The following is a 16,469-nucleotide window of genomic DNA, read 5'->3' as shown; positions in this document are numbered from 1 at the left end:
TGGATAGAGGAAGAGCGGTTAATGATTTTTAATGTGCCAGACAACCGAGAACACTGTTTATTTCCCTGCAGCCTTTCTTCTTCTCTCTTGAAGAGAGCCTATCTGAGTGTTGGCTGTAGGGCCAATTGCTAAAACCTCAGAAACTGGTCTCCCAGGAGAGGGAAACTATTTTCTCTTTTCTCATTACCACTAGGACTCATATACCTCAAAAAAATCTTTGTTCTTTCCCCCTGGCATATGCCCTGAAATGAGAGCAAAGAGGTTGACTCCAAAAAGGGACATGTAGTAATTTTAGAAATATGAGAGTATTGAATCTAAGCAAAAGCATGAGATTGGTCAATGTCTGAAATGAAGTCTGTTCCACTTAATTTTCTCCCAGTAAAAGCATCACAAGAAGGAAAAGGATCTTCAGTTTTGAATCGATCAGTGGTCCTCAAACTATGGCCCACAGGCCACATATTGTATTTGTATCTGTTTTGTTTCTTCATTGCAAAATAAGATATATGCAGTGTGCATACGAATTCGTTCATAAGTTTTGTTTTTACTATAGTCAGACCCTCCAATGGTCTGAGGGACAGTGAACTGGCCCCCTGTTTAAAAAGTTTGAGGACCCCTGGGATCATTATAGGACATATGAGTTAGGTTTTAAGAGCCAAATTGATACATTCTTGTGCTTTTTAGCATCCATACATCACTGCTGTAGAAATTTTCTATTGGTCAGTAAAGAATGGTTTTGAATTAGTTGTTATTTTTCTGCTTGGGATGAGCTGCAGATGTGAATAGCTGTTCAAACTGAAGAACAGGCTAAGGTTGGCCACTATCTGCCATCATAGTCCTGGCATCACTCAGAACATTTCATTCAGTATCTCACTCCTTTTAGCTGTATAAAAACAGTGCTTGGCCTGAATGGGCATCATGGGACTTCCTCCTCCTAAAGGGGATAGAGATCTAGTGTAGAGGTCTGGTGAATGTCCAGCAAGGGCTGGCCTTGATTCACTGTGACCAGGCATTGTGAAGGCCACTGAGCAGCACTGGGGTGTGGTACCCAAGTAATCTTCAGCAGTGAACAGTTTAGGCCCTCACTTGGAGCTGCCAGCCTTAGGATCATTGTGAGGGCCCCTCTGGGATTTCCCTTACTGACCCTACCCTGAAAACAACAACAACACAATAAAAGTTTGTCTGTTAAATTGAAGAAAATTTTACTGTGATCTTCTCTGCCTGTGTTTTACTGCCTAGGGCATGAGTGAGGTGCACACTGCGCCCTAGTAAAAAAGCACCATGTCCCAGCATGGCCATAGCACATTTTCACCCTGCTCTGCCTGTCTTTAAATCCTGGTACTGCTCATTCTGATCTGCTCCAGGGCAGCTTAAGGAGTCATGCTGCTGAGACTGGAGTAGCAGTAAGGGGCATCTGTGCCCTCTTGACAGCAGAGGAAATGACAGGAACCCCTTTATTTTTGGGTGGCTTCTTTTTTCTCCCCCCACCCCTAGTCTTAACCAGCTAATGCTGGCTTTTCTCTCAGCTATTCTTGGCAGGGGTGGGTACCATATTGGATGCTGGGATTGAACCCAGGTCAGCTGCATGCTAGGCAAATGCTCTACACACTGTTCCTTCTCTCTGCACACCCCTTTTTTGCATATCCCAGAGGCTTGTATGAGGTACTCATGAAGGTTTGTGGGCGTCCTGTAGCTTGTTTCCCCAGCAGCGTGTGCTCATTCACATCTCAGGGGTTTGAGTGAAAAGGAAGCTTATCTCTTGCTTTCAATCAAAAGCGGGAAATAGCCTAGCATGTTGAGGAAGGCACATCAAAGCAGTGAGAGGCCAAAAGCTGGGCTTCATGTGCCAAACCATTAGCCATGTTGTGAATACAAAAAAAAAAAAAGTTCTCTTGAAGGAAATTAAAAGCGTGCTGCTAGTGAGTCCAGGAGTGATAAGAAAGCAAATCAGTCTTGTTACTGATAATGGGGACTCTCTATCAGGGGTCCTCCAACTTTTTAAACAGGGGGCCAGTTGACTGTCCTTCAGACCATTGGAGGGCCAGACTATAGTAAGAACAAAAATTATCAACAAATTCTTATGCATACTGCATATATCTTATTGAAGTATAGAAACAAACTGGGAATAAAGATAATATATGGCCCGTGGGCCGTAGTTTGAGGACCATTGTGATAGAACATCAGACCAGTCCCAACATCCCCTTCAGTCAAAGCCTGATCCAGAGCAAGGTTTCTAATTCTCTTTAAATCTGTGAAAGCTCAGGAAGCTGCAGAACATCTGACACCAACTGAGGTTGGAGTGCTTGGGATGTAACAGTAACATGAAAGTGCCTGGGGAAGCAGCAGGTGTTAATGGACATGCTGCAGCAAGGAAGCCAGATCCAGGCAAGGTTGATTAATTGACAGCACAAGGCCATAGATTTTGCAATGTGGAGGGAAGTAGAGAAGGAGGGGACACTTGGAACTTTTGTAGCTCGAGAGGTCAGCATCAGGCCTCTGAGGAAAGGCTGAGTCTTCAGTCAGCAGTGAAGGTGGCTAGAGTCTCCAGCTGGTGCTCAAGTACCAGATGAAAATCCCAGGGCCCTGAAGAGAGAGACCAAGTCTACTTTGTGGTCTAAAAGATGTAAAACAAAGCCTGGAGAGGAGTACTTCAATTTGCAATATTGTTTACCACTGTTGGGATCTACACAGCTCAGGGGGGAAAAGTCTCCTTTCTAAGTAAGACTCACTTGATGTTCAAGTCTGTGTTCTCCCTTTAACATGTATTTCACTTGCTTGTCTCTTTGCTTTATCTACTCTGGTGAAGCCCATGTCCTCTCTTGAACATTTACTTTCTCTCATCTGGTATTCTTTTTAGTAAGTTTCAATAAAATCTATTTTGTTTACCACCATAACAAAAGAAAGACTCTATGGACAACAGTATCTGGTTACTCAAGAGCTCTGATGGAGATGGAAGGCACATGTCATACTGCCAACATGCTAATACAGTGTCCTTTTGGCAACCCAATGACCAGAGAGTCCTGTTATTTAAGAAATGCTCATATGGTTCTAACTGCCATAGCTCCTCTGACAGAATTGGGGTAGGTCAGATGAAAAACCCAGAACTGATTAATCTCTAGAAAAGTTACGGACAGTTCGTGTGATTGGTGGGAAGGAGCCAGAATGTCAGCAGTGACTAGAGTTTGGGGACAGTTGATGCCAACATGCTAAGATGACTTAAGAAGGGTTCAGGACTTGGGTAGAGGAAGGAAGTACAGGTGAGATAGAAATCGTAAAAGAAATAGAAATGGAAATGAGGCCTGGAGGAGAGGCTGAATGGTGATGACATATGAACTACTGAGGCTTAATTCTTCAGGACTGAACAAAAATGTGATTTCTTGAGACGAACTCTACTCCTGGTAAGGATGCAGTGTACACTGGTGAAATGGCAGCAGTGAATCTAGAACAGGACATGAGCTTGGTTGATAAAGGATAATAGAGTTGTGCTGGTTAACAACTTATGCTGCAGCTCCAAGGATGACATTCACACAAAGAAAAGTATTTCTGAAAGATGAATACAAAGTTTTGACATTTCTCAGTTTTCATCTTGATAATGTTATTCACATAAATAAAAACTCTTTGACATTCTCAGTTTGATATTCTGAAGGGATCTGATGAGAAACAATTTTTGAGACTAATACGGAATACCCAATTTTTAGAGAGGTGCTTTGAGTAATCTCGAATTCTTATCAACCTTACTAAAATTACCCTGATCTCATTAAGAAGACTGATACTCGATGTCCTCCGATTCCCTAGAGGGATGGGACAATGAATATCTAAAATTTGATCTTCCAGTTTTGCTAGAGTGAATCTTATTGGCAACACTAACTTAGTTATCATTTTTCTCTGAGGACTCTTAGGTGAAAAATATAATTGGAAGCAGAAATTAGAAGTATGTCACTAGAGCACATGAGAGGTTGGGGGAGGTGCCCCCAGGAGGGAGCGGGGTTACCAGGGGAAGGTGACACAGGTCGGTCGACCATTTATCTGAGCTCATTCTGTTCATGTGGGCAAGCTGCAGAAGCTCCAAATGGGTGATTAGATGTTCCTTTGGCCAGGGAAGTGAGAACATGATAGTAGGAATAAATTGCATCTGTAGGTTATTTTCAGTCTTGTTACATAAAATGCTTCTTAAACGTTCATCCAGAAAAGGCTAAAAAGAATCCCCCAGACCATGATTGCAGCATCTTTCTTGCTGTCTTCCTGGGGATGTAGATAATATGACTGATACATGGGCAGTTGGGGAGGAAGGGAGGGAGGTGGGGTGTGCAGGCTCTGTGTACAGGAAGCCCAGATTCCATCTCTGTATCACCAGGAGTGATCCTATGAGCAATGAGTCTGGAGTCACCCCTGAGCACCACTGGATGTGTAGACATTATATAGGGTCAAGAGATAGTGCAGTGGGGAAGGTACTTGCCTTTCATGTTTTTGACCTGGGTTTGACCCCATATGGTCCCCAGAACTTAACAGAAGTGATTCTGAATGCAGAGCCAGGAGGAACCCCTGAGCAAGTTGGGTGTGGCCCATCCCTCCTTAAGTGGCCATTATAATCATTGAAAAATGTGTAAAATGGCTAATCCATGTGAAAATTTGATTGGTGTTTCTCAGGGGTGGGGGAATAACCCCACCCTATCCCAGAGTAGGAGGTCTGCTGAAATAATTTGGGGGTGGGCAATTGAAGGGGCACTTTGCTTAAAGAAGGATAAGTTTACAGAGCATGCTGAGGGATTTTTTTTTTTTTTTAACAAGAGGGCAGTAGGTCCATTAAGTTTGGGAACTTTGGTTTGGATAGAGAAAAGCATTTAAAATCTGGAAGTCTGAGCTAGAGCAATAGCATAGCAGATAGGGAGGCTTGTCTTGCACATGGCCAATCCTGGTTCAATACCCAGGATCCCACATGGTTACCTGAGCAGTGCCTAATGTAGCCCAAAAACAAAAATCTGAAGTTATTATTTCTTCCCATGGCACTATTACTTCTTCTTTGGAATCATTCACGGTCTCATGCGAGGACATTGAGCCTGTCTTACAGGCTCATACAGGGAGAGAGCGAGTGAGAAAGAGAGGGGGAGGGAGAGAGGAAGGAAGGAAGGAAGGAAAGAAGGAAAGAAAAAAAAGAACTTGATTGGATTGCGTTTCTCCAGCAAAGAGGGCCTCAATTGAGAAAGGTTGTGGAAGTGCCCATGTGGACGATATCTTCTTGTTTCACAGCCGCCCAGAGACAGTAGGAACCTAGTCATTTCAGAGAGAGCCAGAAGCCCAGATGGCAAGGCTGCCTGAGAAGTACTCAGGATCACACAGGGCAGAGGGTTTTTAAACAGCCCTTGCTGGTTCCAAGTCCCTTTTGTCAAAATTCTGGGTAAGGCTGTAAACGTGGAATACTTTCTCATTTTTATAGTTCTCATCATCTCCTAGTGCTGAGTGCGTCCTCAGATGCCTGTCCAGATGAAATTATAGTGGGCACTTGGGTGCGTAGGCAAGATGACATAGTGGGCACAACAAGCTTGTGTGTAATGAGTCATTCGGATGACTACTTGTCTAGTCCCAGAAGTACCACATTTCCACGTACAGTAGGTGCGTCTCTTCCTTGCACTGGGCTTGGTGTTTGCCTCTTAAAGTAGGTCCACCCTGTCGTCATTTTAAGCCATTGTCTGGTCTTGTGAAGATCAACTTTGACGTGGCTTTGAAGTACATAGGCAAGACTCTCTCCTGTTTGATTTCTCCCAGATGTGCCCAAAGGATACGCATATCCTGCAAGAGGTCCAGGAACAACAGCAAGAGTGTTGGTGTAAATGGGGCAGCTAGAGAATAGGGCCGCCTCACCCATGAGTTGGGCAGAGTGCAGAGGGAAAAAGGCAATCAGTCAAGAAGCTAGAGTGATAATACAGTGGGTAAGGTGCTTGTCCTGCAAGTGGCTGACCTTAGTTCAATCCCCAGCATCCCATGTAGTCTCCTGAGCAGCTGAGCTGTTGAGTAATTCCTGGATACAGAGCCAGGAGTAGCTCAAAAGTCTTCATTCCCCCTGTACCCCCAAAATTAGTTGAACTTCTAAAAACCAGGAACGTGTTTTCAGCTATCTCACATTACTAGTTTGAACACTTTGAACTACTTTGAAAGTTAAAAAGCTTCTGTGCTGAGGCCTGCATTTAGACTTATAAGGAAGTTAGGTCATAAGAAATCCTATAGATGTTCTTGTGCATTTGTGGCTGCGGGGAGAGGAAGGTCCCTGATAAAATGGGCTGGAACGATAGTATAGCACAGGGGTGGCAAACTCGTGGCTCTCGAGCCGCATGCAGCTCCTTGCCTCTTATCATTATTTTGTATACTGTGCCTCTTTGCCAAGTTTGGATTTTGTTATGCTGCTTCTGAGGAGGGACCTCTGAGTAGAGATCCCAGGCTGTGTCTTCCCGTCTCTCATCTCTTGGAAACAACTGCACGGGCCAGCATGTTGTGTCACATCTTGCCGTTAGTTCTTAGTGTGGAGGACGCAGTACACCCTCACCATCACTGCAGGATTTTTACCCTCACTCAAAATGGCAAAATGCAATATGTGTTTAATATATTATTGTTAAAATGATATGCTTTTGTGTGAGTGTTTGTCTGTTTTGGCAGGTTACTGCGTGGTGTGGCTCTCTGACTCTCACAGTGTAAAATTTTGGCTCTTTGTGTCGAACTTGTTCGGCACCCCTGGTATAGCAGATAGGGCACTTGCCTTGAACACAACCAAGTCAGGTTCAATCCCTCACATCCTATATGGTCCCTCAGATACCACCAGGAATAATTCTTGAGTGAGGAGCCAGGAGTAACCATTGAGTACCGCATAGTGCAGTACCAAAAACAAAGTTTAAAAAAACAAATATGTATTAAAAACATCTAGGGAATCACATGAATTACTTTGAGGTCAGTACCACAAGTACTTCTAGTTCATCTGTGAATTAAAGACTGGATGTCTTCAGAAAATGACAGTAACAAAAACTCCCATGTCAGGGATAAAATGCACACAGAGCCAGGAATAGCCCCTAAGTAAATTGTGGCTTTCCCCTCAATGCCTACCTTCCCCCATACACACACACACACACACACACACACACACACACACACACACACACATAAAATGCACACAGAGCCAGGAATAGCCCCTAAGTAAATTGTGGCTTTCCCCTCAATGCCTACCTTCCCCCACACACACACACACACACGCTGGTGTCATTGAGAGCTTTTGGTAATGGTGTTACCCAGGTGGCAGTGATAGGTAGGTGTTTGATTTGGGAGCTGAGATTTGCTGGGCTGTCCCTGGAGCCATGGGGTGGGGGGACTGTGATGACTCCTTTTCAGGGAAAATCTGTTCCTGGCCACCTGCTGGCCTCTAGTGGAAGTAAGATGCTATAGCTGAGCGTTTCAATTCAAATTCCCCACTGGAGCTAGCAAAGAGGCAGCTGGAAGCTGCTCTCCAGCACTAAGACAGCAGTGTTGCCTCTTCCTGCCCAGCCTTCCACCTTGATCCCAGGCTCTTCTTCCTCTGATCTTCTGTCACCCACGCATTAATGTGGTTCTGAATCTGCCACCCAGAGAGTATGGCTGGCCCTGAACATCATGTTTGGGTTTCGCCCTTCTTTCTGTTGCCCCGATAGGCCTTTACCTCTCTCTCTAATACTTTATTGGCACTGCTGTTGGAGCTCACCACTGCATTTATTTGAATTTTGAAATGCCTCCTGTTTGAGTGCGGCCCAATACTCATCTGTCTTTCTGTTGGCTTCTCTCCCTTGGCATCCAGATGTGAAAGGGCCACCCACCCATCGCCTGTCTTGCGGCCAGTCCCCCTACACGGACAGTACCACATGGGAGCGGAAGTACTGCATCCTCACAGACAGCCAGCTGGTGCTGCTCAACAAGGAGAAGGAGGTGAGCATTCCTTCTCTCACCCTGTCTAGAGAGAAAGCAAATGAGCAAGTGGGAGGAATCAGTGGGAATCTGAGTAGGTGGGATTGTGGTGACCCAAAAGGACGGGTGGATGTTCTGTCCTTCTTAATCCTTGCCAGTAACAGGTTGTATTATCGAGGCTGGTGGTAAGTGGTGTAGGCAGTCTGGGTCTGCAGAAGGGAGTCCCACTGTTCACCTAGCCCCACACACAGCATTATAGTAGCAGAAAGCCATCTTCCCCTGAGCTTCAGTACCCATCAAGGGACCCAGATAGCACAGGTGGCAGGAGGGCCGAGCACTCATGTCTCTGCTCCTTTGTCCACATCACTGGGTCAGGTGAGCATATGGGGAGCACAGGATCCTCTACTAGGATTTGCCTTAGGATCCTGGGAAAGAGGAGCAGGGTGGATCTGGAGGAGCAGACAGTGTCTTGGACACAGACATTGAATTCTGGGGCACCATGCCTTCAGTGCTTAGGAGTGCACCCTACATTATTCCCACCTGACTCTGGTATTCTGACCCTTGATTCTGAGCAGTTGGTAGTGTGCTAGTCAATGATGAGTCTGGTAGCATTTCATTTCATTCATTTCATTGGAGGACTTTGGAGCCATCCCATTTTTCAACTTTGTGACAGGAATGAGCGAATGTGAAGACAGAGAGAAGGGCTGGGAAATCAAGGAGAAGAAAGGGCCTCTTAGCTGCTAAGTCACCTTCCTTTCCTGAGAAGGGACTTTGAGGTAGTACAACTCTCAGTGCCCTTCCAGGACCCTGCCCCCTTATTCCCTTTTCCTTTCCCCTCCTTCCTCTGTGCCTTATTGTTCAGTATGGTAAAGGCACAGTGATTACTATAAATCATCTCCCATTTCTCTTTTCATAGCATAATCTTTATTACTCAGGCCCAGCAAATGGGCTCACTCAGCGGCACTTGGCTGAGTCTTTTCTTCAGACATTTAAAAATATTCCCAAAGAAGGGCAGGAGTGATAGTACAGTGGAAGAGAACATATGCCTTGACAGTAGCAGACCCAGGTCCTATCTTCGACACCCAGGAGTCTTCTGAACACTTCCAGGAGTGATCTCCAAGTTAGAAGTAACCCTTTAGCACCCCTGGGTCTGGACACACCTAAATAAAAAAAAAAAGTTCCTAAAGATCAAGAGGAAAATGAGGGGCCAGAGTGATAGCACACATCGGTAGGGTGTTTGCTTCGCATGTGGCCAACCTGGGACGGACCCGGGTTCAATTCCTGGCACCCCATATGGTCCCCCGAGCCTGCCAGAAGCTATTTCTGAGTGCAGAGCCAGGAGTAACTCCTGGGCGCCACCAGGTGTGACCCCTTCCCAAAAAAGAGGTAAAATGAACAAACAAAAAGGGACTCTTGGTAAGACCTAAATGGTGGTAGGAATGAAAATGAAAGGGGGGATAGGTTAACCATAGGAGAAGGAGAGCTTATGTAGTAGGGGAGACCCACCCAGATTTGGGGTGCTGAACGATGTAGTCTTACATAGGCAGATGCCTCACACAACAGACCCTGATCACCTTAGAACCACATGCACCTCTGATTTCTCTCTTAACAAGAAATCTCCCACTTATTAGCATCTCCCTATTAGTAGTATTTATTACTGATTTGAATTTTATTGGATTAACTTAATAAAGGTCATGTTGACTCTAAGTCAGCATGTAATAAAACTCAATGGAATGAATACTAATAAAGATTTCTGGTTACCCAATTCAGATAAAGGATGGTTCTGAAATTGGTTTTCATCTAGCTATCTCTTCTGGCATTATTAATAAGGAACAGTATCACCAGGTCATTGGCTCTTATTTTTTGTTTTTTTTTTTTGTTTTGTTTTTGTTTTTGCCCATATCTGCATTTTATTCAATTTAGCATTATAAGAAATTAAATATCTCAGTGAGTCTCAAACTTAGATGACTTAACCATCTTCAAAAAAAAATATCATGGGTCAGAGCAATAATGCAGCAAGGCAGGGCTCTTGCCTTGCAAGCAGCCAACTCAGGTTCCATCCCTAGCATCCCAAGGGTCCCCCGAGCCGGCCCTTGTGATTCCTTGAGTACAGAGTAGCCAGGTGTGGTCCAAAAACAAAATCATTAAGTGCCCCCCTCACCTGTGAAGTTTTAAGCAAGCAAAAAAAACAAAAAACAAAAAACTGTTTCTAATTACGTACAAGGCTGCTGGTGGGCTCACCACCACCCTGTTCTTACTGATCCCAAGATTCCTCCTCATCTTTCACTCTAACAGTTACCTATGACTGGGACACTTTTCTCTCTGGGATCTGCTTGACTCACTTCCTTGTCCCTGTCAACTCCATTTAGTGGTGCTTGCTTTGAGGTAAACCCCCCTCCCATCAGGTGGGTCGAAACTGCGACCCCTCTGTCTGGATATTTCCAATCCAATCCCCTCTTTTCCAATAGCATTTGCCATTTTTTAAATGTTAGTTATTATTTTGGTTGATGCTCTCTCGCCCTCTTCTGTAAGCTTTCGGGTAAGGTTCTTGGGGTGAGGACTTAGTTCTTTGGACCTCACCCTGTGGTACTCAGGGACTGTTCCTGGCTCAATGCTCAGAAGTCACCCCTACTCACTACATTCCCCTTGACCCCCAGTTTTTGGGTCACACCTGGCAATGTTCAGGGCTCACTTATGGATCTGCACTTATATATCGCTCCTGGAGATACTCTGGGAACTATATTGGATGCTGGGGATTGAACCAGTGTTGGATGTATGTATGGCAAACACCTTACTCACTATACTATATCTCCAACCCCCAGTCACTACATTTTTTTTTTTTTTTTTTTTTTTTTTGGTTTTTGGGCCACACCCGTTTGACGCTCAGGGGTTACTCCTGGCTATGTGCTCAGAAATCGCCCCTGGCGTTCCTTGGTAGCGCTTACAAGGCAGACACCTTATCTCCAGCGCCACCTTCCCGGCCTCAGTCATTACATTTTTAAGAGCCAGATAAAAAAGTTTAATTCCTAAATATGTTTCTCTTGGGGGGCTGGAGAGATAGCATGGAGGTAGGGTGTTTGCCTTGCATACAGAAGGATGTTGCTTCGAATCCCGGTATCCCATATGGTCCCCCAAGCCTGCTAGGAGTGATTTCTGAGCGTCGAGCCAGGAGCAACCCCTGAGAGCTGCCAGGTGTGACCCTAAAACCAAATATATATGTTTCCCTAATAAAAATTTGAAGGGAAATGAGCCTTCTGCTTTTTTTAATGTGACAAATTAACTAAGAACAGATTAATTCTGTCTTTTTCCCTGTAAACTCAATAATTGGAGAAAAGCAATTTGCAACAGGGCAGAGTGATAGTTAGTGGGGGATAGGACTCTTGCCAACCTGGGTTTGATCCCAAACACCTGATGCGGATTCTTCTGAGCCTATCGCAGTGATCCCTGAGCACAGACTCAAGAATAAGTCCTATGCCCGGAGAGATAACATGGAGGTAAGGTGTTTGCCTTGCATGCAGAAGGATGGTGGTTCGAATTCCGGTATCCCACATGGTCCCCAGAGCCTGCCAGGAGCAATTTCTGAGCATAGAGCCAGGAGTGTGCTGAGTGCTGCCTCACACCTGAGTACTGAAAGGTGTGGACCCCCCCCCCCCAAAAAAAGAATAAACCCTGAGCACACCCAGGTGTGACTCTAAAGCAAAAACAAACAAACCCACCAAAATTTATAACTTGCTTTTGGTTGAATCTGTGAGTCCTTTGTTCTAATTGAATATTTGGTGTAGGTGCAAAGATGTCTTTTCATTGGGGACATTGAGGTAAATGAAAAGTGAGAATTAGGATCTGAAGTGATAGCACAGAGGTATGGCATTTGCCTTGCATGTGGCCAATACAGGATGAACCCGATTCAAATCCTGGCATCCCATATGGTACCCCAAGCCTGCCAGGATTGACTTCTGAGCATAAAGCCAGGAGTAACTCCTGAGCACCGCGAGGTGTGATCCAAAAACCAAAAAGAGAAAAGTGAGAATTATTTGGTAGCAGAATATATCTGCATTGGTGACATGCACAATTCCAGTTTACAACACTGGTTACCACTCCTGCCCAAGAAGCTCCTCATAAATGTCAGATGACTCTTCCCTCCATTGTCACCATTTTTCATGATGATAATGTGAACCACCCAGGAAAACTTTGTTTGGGGGTCTGTGGGGTGGAGAACATGGAGAAAGTTTTCATGATAAGTTGATTGAACAGTGTGTTTGAGACATAGAAACTCATCCAGAGGGGAAAAGGGAAGGTTGTCTCATGTATGAATATGGATGCAAAGTTAAGAAACTTTCTTTGGCCTCTCTTTGGTCCACCACACAGTGTCTGGAATATTCTTGGAATATAATTGATTCTCCCTCCCCCTAAAAAAGTGGAGCTGCCAAGTGGCTGAGTGTTAAATGGCAGGAAATTCTTATTCCAGGATTTGACTTTTCACTTGGAAGGATTGGAGCCATGCTAGCAATGTCAGTTCTGCTCTGGAACAAGAATTCTGAGGATGAATTGGAACAAGGAATGAGATTGGAGGGAAGACAAGTTAGGATAGACCGTCAGCAGATCAGGTAGAGATAAATTGACAAAAAGTCTGGTGCCCTGAAACTGGTCATCTGCCATTTTTTTGGTGGTTAAATGGAGTTAGATTTCAGGGAAAGAAATGTGCCCTTTTGTTTTTGGATCACACCTGGCAGTGTTTAGGGCTTACTCCAGGCTCTTTACTTAGGGATCACTCCTAGTGGGATAAGGAGACCAAGAGTTGCCAGGAATCGAACTTGGGTTGGCCAATCTTGGGTTGGCAAGTACATTCCCCCACTGTATTATCATTATTGAAACCAATGAAGGAATTGCCTGCTACCATGATCTAAAAAGGCTGTTTTGAACCTTAAAGAACTGTTCCTAGACAGGGATTTTATATTGTTGTTAGGAAGATCAGTTATGTGGGTGCTGGCAACATTTAGACTGAATCCTTAGCTGGGTGCTTCTTGAATGCAAGGATTATGATATCTAGCCTGTATTCAGGGGAGGGAGGATTTTTTCAACTTTTCTTTTTCTTGCAGAAGTGGCAAGAGTTTAGTATCCCACTGAGTCAGCTGGGGCACAACAGAAGGAGAGATCAGATTGTTAGGAAAGTCACCTTCAGAAATGACTCACTCAGTGGCTTCTGGCCGATGTGTACCTGATGCTATGGAGAAACTGTCCAGGCTTAGGAATGTCCCTGTACTCCCAAATGCCAGGAAGGCCCCAAAAAGGCCCCAAAAAGGCTTGGCACTGGCCCTTTTCTAAGAAGGCAGAGCAGACTATTGGAATTGAAATTCCATTTTGCTTGTAGGAGGTAAGACTAAGGAAGCTGGCCATTAAAAGTGAGGGGCAGTAGAAGGAAAGACAATCAGGAACTTCTCTGCTGGGTACCAGTGAAAAAGTACAAAAGAATGTGGACCCAGGGGTTCTTTCTTTTGGCAAGAACAGGCCTTCCAGAAGGCCTGGCTTTTCTTCATTCCAATATTCCTTTTGTGCTTGGAGTTCTGAAAGCTGGATGTTAGCATACAAACAACTGCACACTGACAATGCAACTTGAACCTTTTGGAGCGTTGTGTGTTGCTTTTGAAAACAGACTTTATGCTCTGAATCATTCTTGAAAATAGCACTTTGACTATACCAGGAACAAAAAACCAATGGTTACCTCTTCTGGGGTGATGCACCCTGACTGTTTCGGGCCTGTTGAATTATGTGGCAACTACTGAATGGGTTCTTATCAGTGCATTCTCTATTCAGAGTCATCCAGAGTGAGACCCACACCAGATTCAGAAGGATGCCCATTTAACCGAAAGAACTGTGTTCTGCATCACTGAGATGGTATTGACAATGGGGAATAATCAGTGGGGGCTTTTCCCTTTGTTTCAGATTCACCTATGGCTGCCTAACAAATCATGGGCTTGGCTCATAGGAACTCGGGATCAGATGACTAGGAACTGTTAACTTACAGGGGATGTGTGGCAAGATGCATAATTGCAGTGTTGCAAGATGCATGATTATAATTACTGCAATGCTGAAAGAGCCACAACTCTGTGACTCGGGGGGCCCTCAGGGAGCATGCCTTACCCTTGGAGCAATGGAAATGCAGGAACCTCCTCCCTAGCCTGATGTTAATGGGCCAAGGTAGTCGAGAAAGTGGGGAGTAACTCGGCAAAGATGCTGAACTGTGAACCTGGAAACAACTGAGAAATGCAGGCAATTCTGTGTCTGGAACTAGGAACATTGGCAAACTTTGCTCTTGGTCTTTACCTTAGTTATCATGAAGCACTTTCTCAGCAGGTGGGTGCCACTTTCTAGAAAGCTCCTGCAGAATCATACTCTGGGAGGAACAGAGGGCACCTGTTGGGTTACAACTTATTTTACCTGGGCCCGGAGAGATAGCACAGCAGCGTTTGCCTTGCAAGCAGCCGTTCTAGGACCAAAGGTGGTTGGTTCAAATCTCGGTGTCCCATATGATCCCCCATGCCTGCCAGGAGCTATTTCTGAGCAGACAGCCAGGAGTAACCCCTGAGCACTGCCGGGTGTGGCCCAAAAACCAAAATAAATAAATAAATAAATAAATAAATAAATAAATAAAATAACTTATTTTACCTAAAACAAAGTTTATCCCTGGATTCTTTGTGTGTGTTTACAACTTGGTTTCACCCAAAACAAAGATTATCTTACTGCTCCACCCAGAGGAGATCTCTATACTCAATAAAATCTTAGTTCTTTTTTGTGTTCCAAGGGTTTGTCCCTAGGAGTGGTATAGCTGGAGCGTATGGGAGCTCAATTTCCAGCTTTTAGAGGAATCTCCATATCACTTCCCATAAAGGTTGTACTAGACGGCATTCCCACCAGCAGTGTTCCTTCTCTCCACATCCCCACCAGCACTGCTTATTGCCATTCTTTGTGTTGTGCACCAATCTCTGTGGCGTGAGATGGTACCTCATAGTAGTTTTTATTTGCATCTCCTTGATAATTAGTGACTTGGAGCATTTTTTCATGTGCTCTTTGGTCATTTGTATTTCTTCTTTATCAAAGTGTTTTTTTCTTTTGCCAAGAGCGATTTCTTTTTTTTTTCTTTATTTAAACATCTTGATTACAAATATGATTGTGATTAGATTTCAGTCATGTAAAGAACACCCCCCTTCACCAGTGCAACATTCCCACCACCAATGTCCCAAATCTCCCTCCATCCCACCCCACCCCCACCTGTACTCTAGACAGGCTTTCCAGTTCCCTCATTCATTCACATGATTATGGTAGTTCTCTGTGTAGTTATTTCTATAACTGTACTCACCACAAAGAGTGGTGAGTACAGCTATAGAAATAACTACACTGAGAACCATCATAACAATGTGAATGAATGAGGGAAGTAGAAAGCCTATCTAGAGTACAGGTGGGGTAAGGTGGGGAGGAGGGAGATTTGGGATCTCGGTGATGAGAATGTTGCACTGGTGAAGGAGGGTGTTCTTTACGTGACTGAAACCCAACAACAATCATATTTGTAATCAAGGTGTTTAAATAAAGATATTAATAAAAAAAGAAAAAAACAAACACATTTTTCAGTTTTTGTTGTGACCATTTAATACTAAAGTGAGGTTTGATGTTTTTATATTCTTCTGTTATTTCTTTCTGCAGCAATTGGCCTTAACCATGTGATATTTTCTTACAAAATTTTTTAGGATTTTATTACTTAAAATATTCCAATAGCTTTTTGATATATTGAATACAAAACATGCACTCATTGATAGAAATTTAACCAAATTTTCAATATTATATAACCTAAAAGTGACTTGAAATTACCTAATCTCGGGGCCGGACAGATAGCATGGAGGTAAGGCGTTTGCCTTTCATGCAGAAGGTCATTGGTTCGAATCCCAGCATCCCATATGGTCCCCTAAGCCTACCAGGAATAATTTCTGAGCATAGAGCCAGGAGTAACCCCTGAGCGCTGCCGGCCCAAAAGCCAAAAAAAAAAAAGGGAAATTACCTAATCTCAAATTTGACACGTTCACATAAGTTTTAATTTTATAGTATTTTCTCTGACATTTCTACAATAATGGAAATAACTGAGCCATTTTATATAGTCACAATATATAAATATATATAACTATAAATAAATATAAATATGTATCATGTGAATGATATATATTTATACATATTTATAACTCAGTAATCTATTTTATCATCAAGGGCCATTTATATGTTTATAATAGTTTTTTGTTGTTCATCTATTTCAAGTGCTATTGTTGTTGTGTTATTTGTTTGTTTGTTTGTTTGTTTATTTATTTATTTATTTATTTATTTATTTATTTATTTATGGGGGGAGTCACACCAGGCAGCGCTCAAGGGCTACTCCTGGCTCTACGCTCAGAAATGGCCCCGGCAGGGTCGGGGGACCATATGGGATGATTGGATTTGAACCACTGTCCTTCTGCATGCAAGGCAAACGCCCTTCCTCCATACTCTCTCTCCAGCCCCTCTATCATCTCATTTCC

At 43.9% G+C, this 16,469-nt stretch overlaps 1 protein-coding gene across 3 annotated transcripts in view; it reads left to right on the top strand.

Annotated features, from left to right (window-relative positions):
• RALGPS2 (Ral GEF with PH domain and SH3 binding motif 2) overlaps window positions 1-16,469 on the top strand; it is a 443,748-nt gene that overhangs the window by 118,059 nt on the left and 309,220 nt on the right. For all 3 annotated transcript variants that reach the window (XM_049776392.1, XM_049776395.1, XM_049776393.1), the window contains exon 2: window positions 7,808-7,935. In XM_049776392.1, coding sequence (XP_049632349.1) covers window positions 7,808-7,935 — 128 coding nt within the window. The remainder of the gene's footprint in view (window positions 1-7,807; window positions 7,936-16,469) is intronic.

This window comes from Suncus etruscus, chromosome 7 (genome assembly GCF_024139225.1).
Source record: "Suncus etruscus isolate mSunEtr1 chromosome 7, mSunEtr1.pri.cur, whole genome shotgun sequence".
Lineage (NCBI taxonomy): Eukaryota > Metazoa > Chordata > Mammalia > Eulipotyphla > Soricidae > Suncus > Suncus etruscus.
Note: the sequence above shows the minus strand (reverse complement) of the source record. Positions and strands in the feature narration are given on the sequence as shown.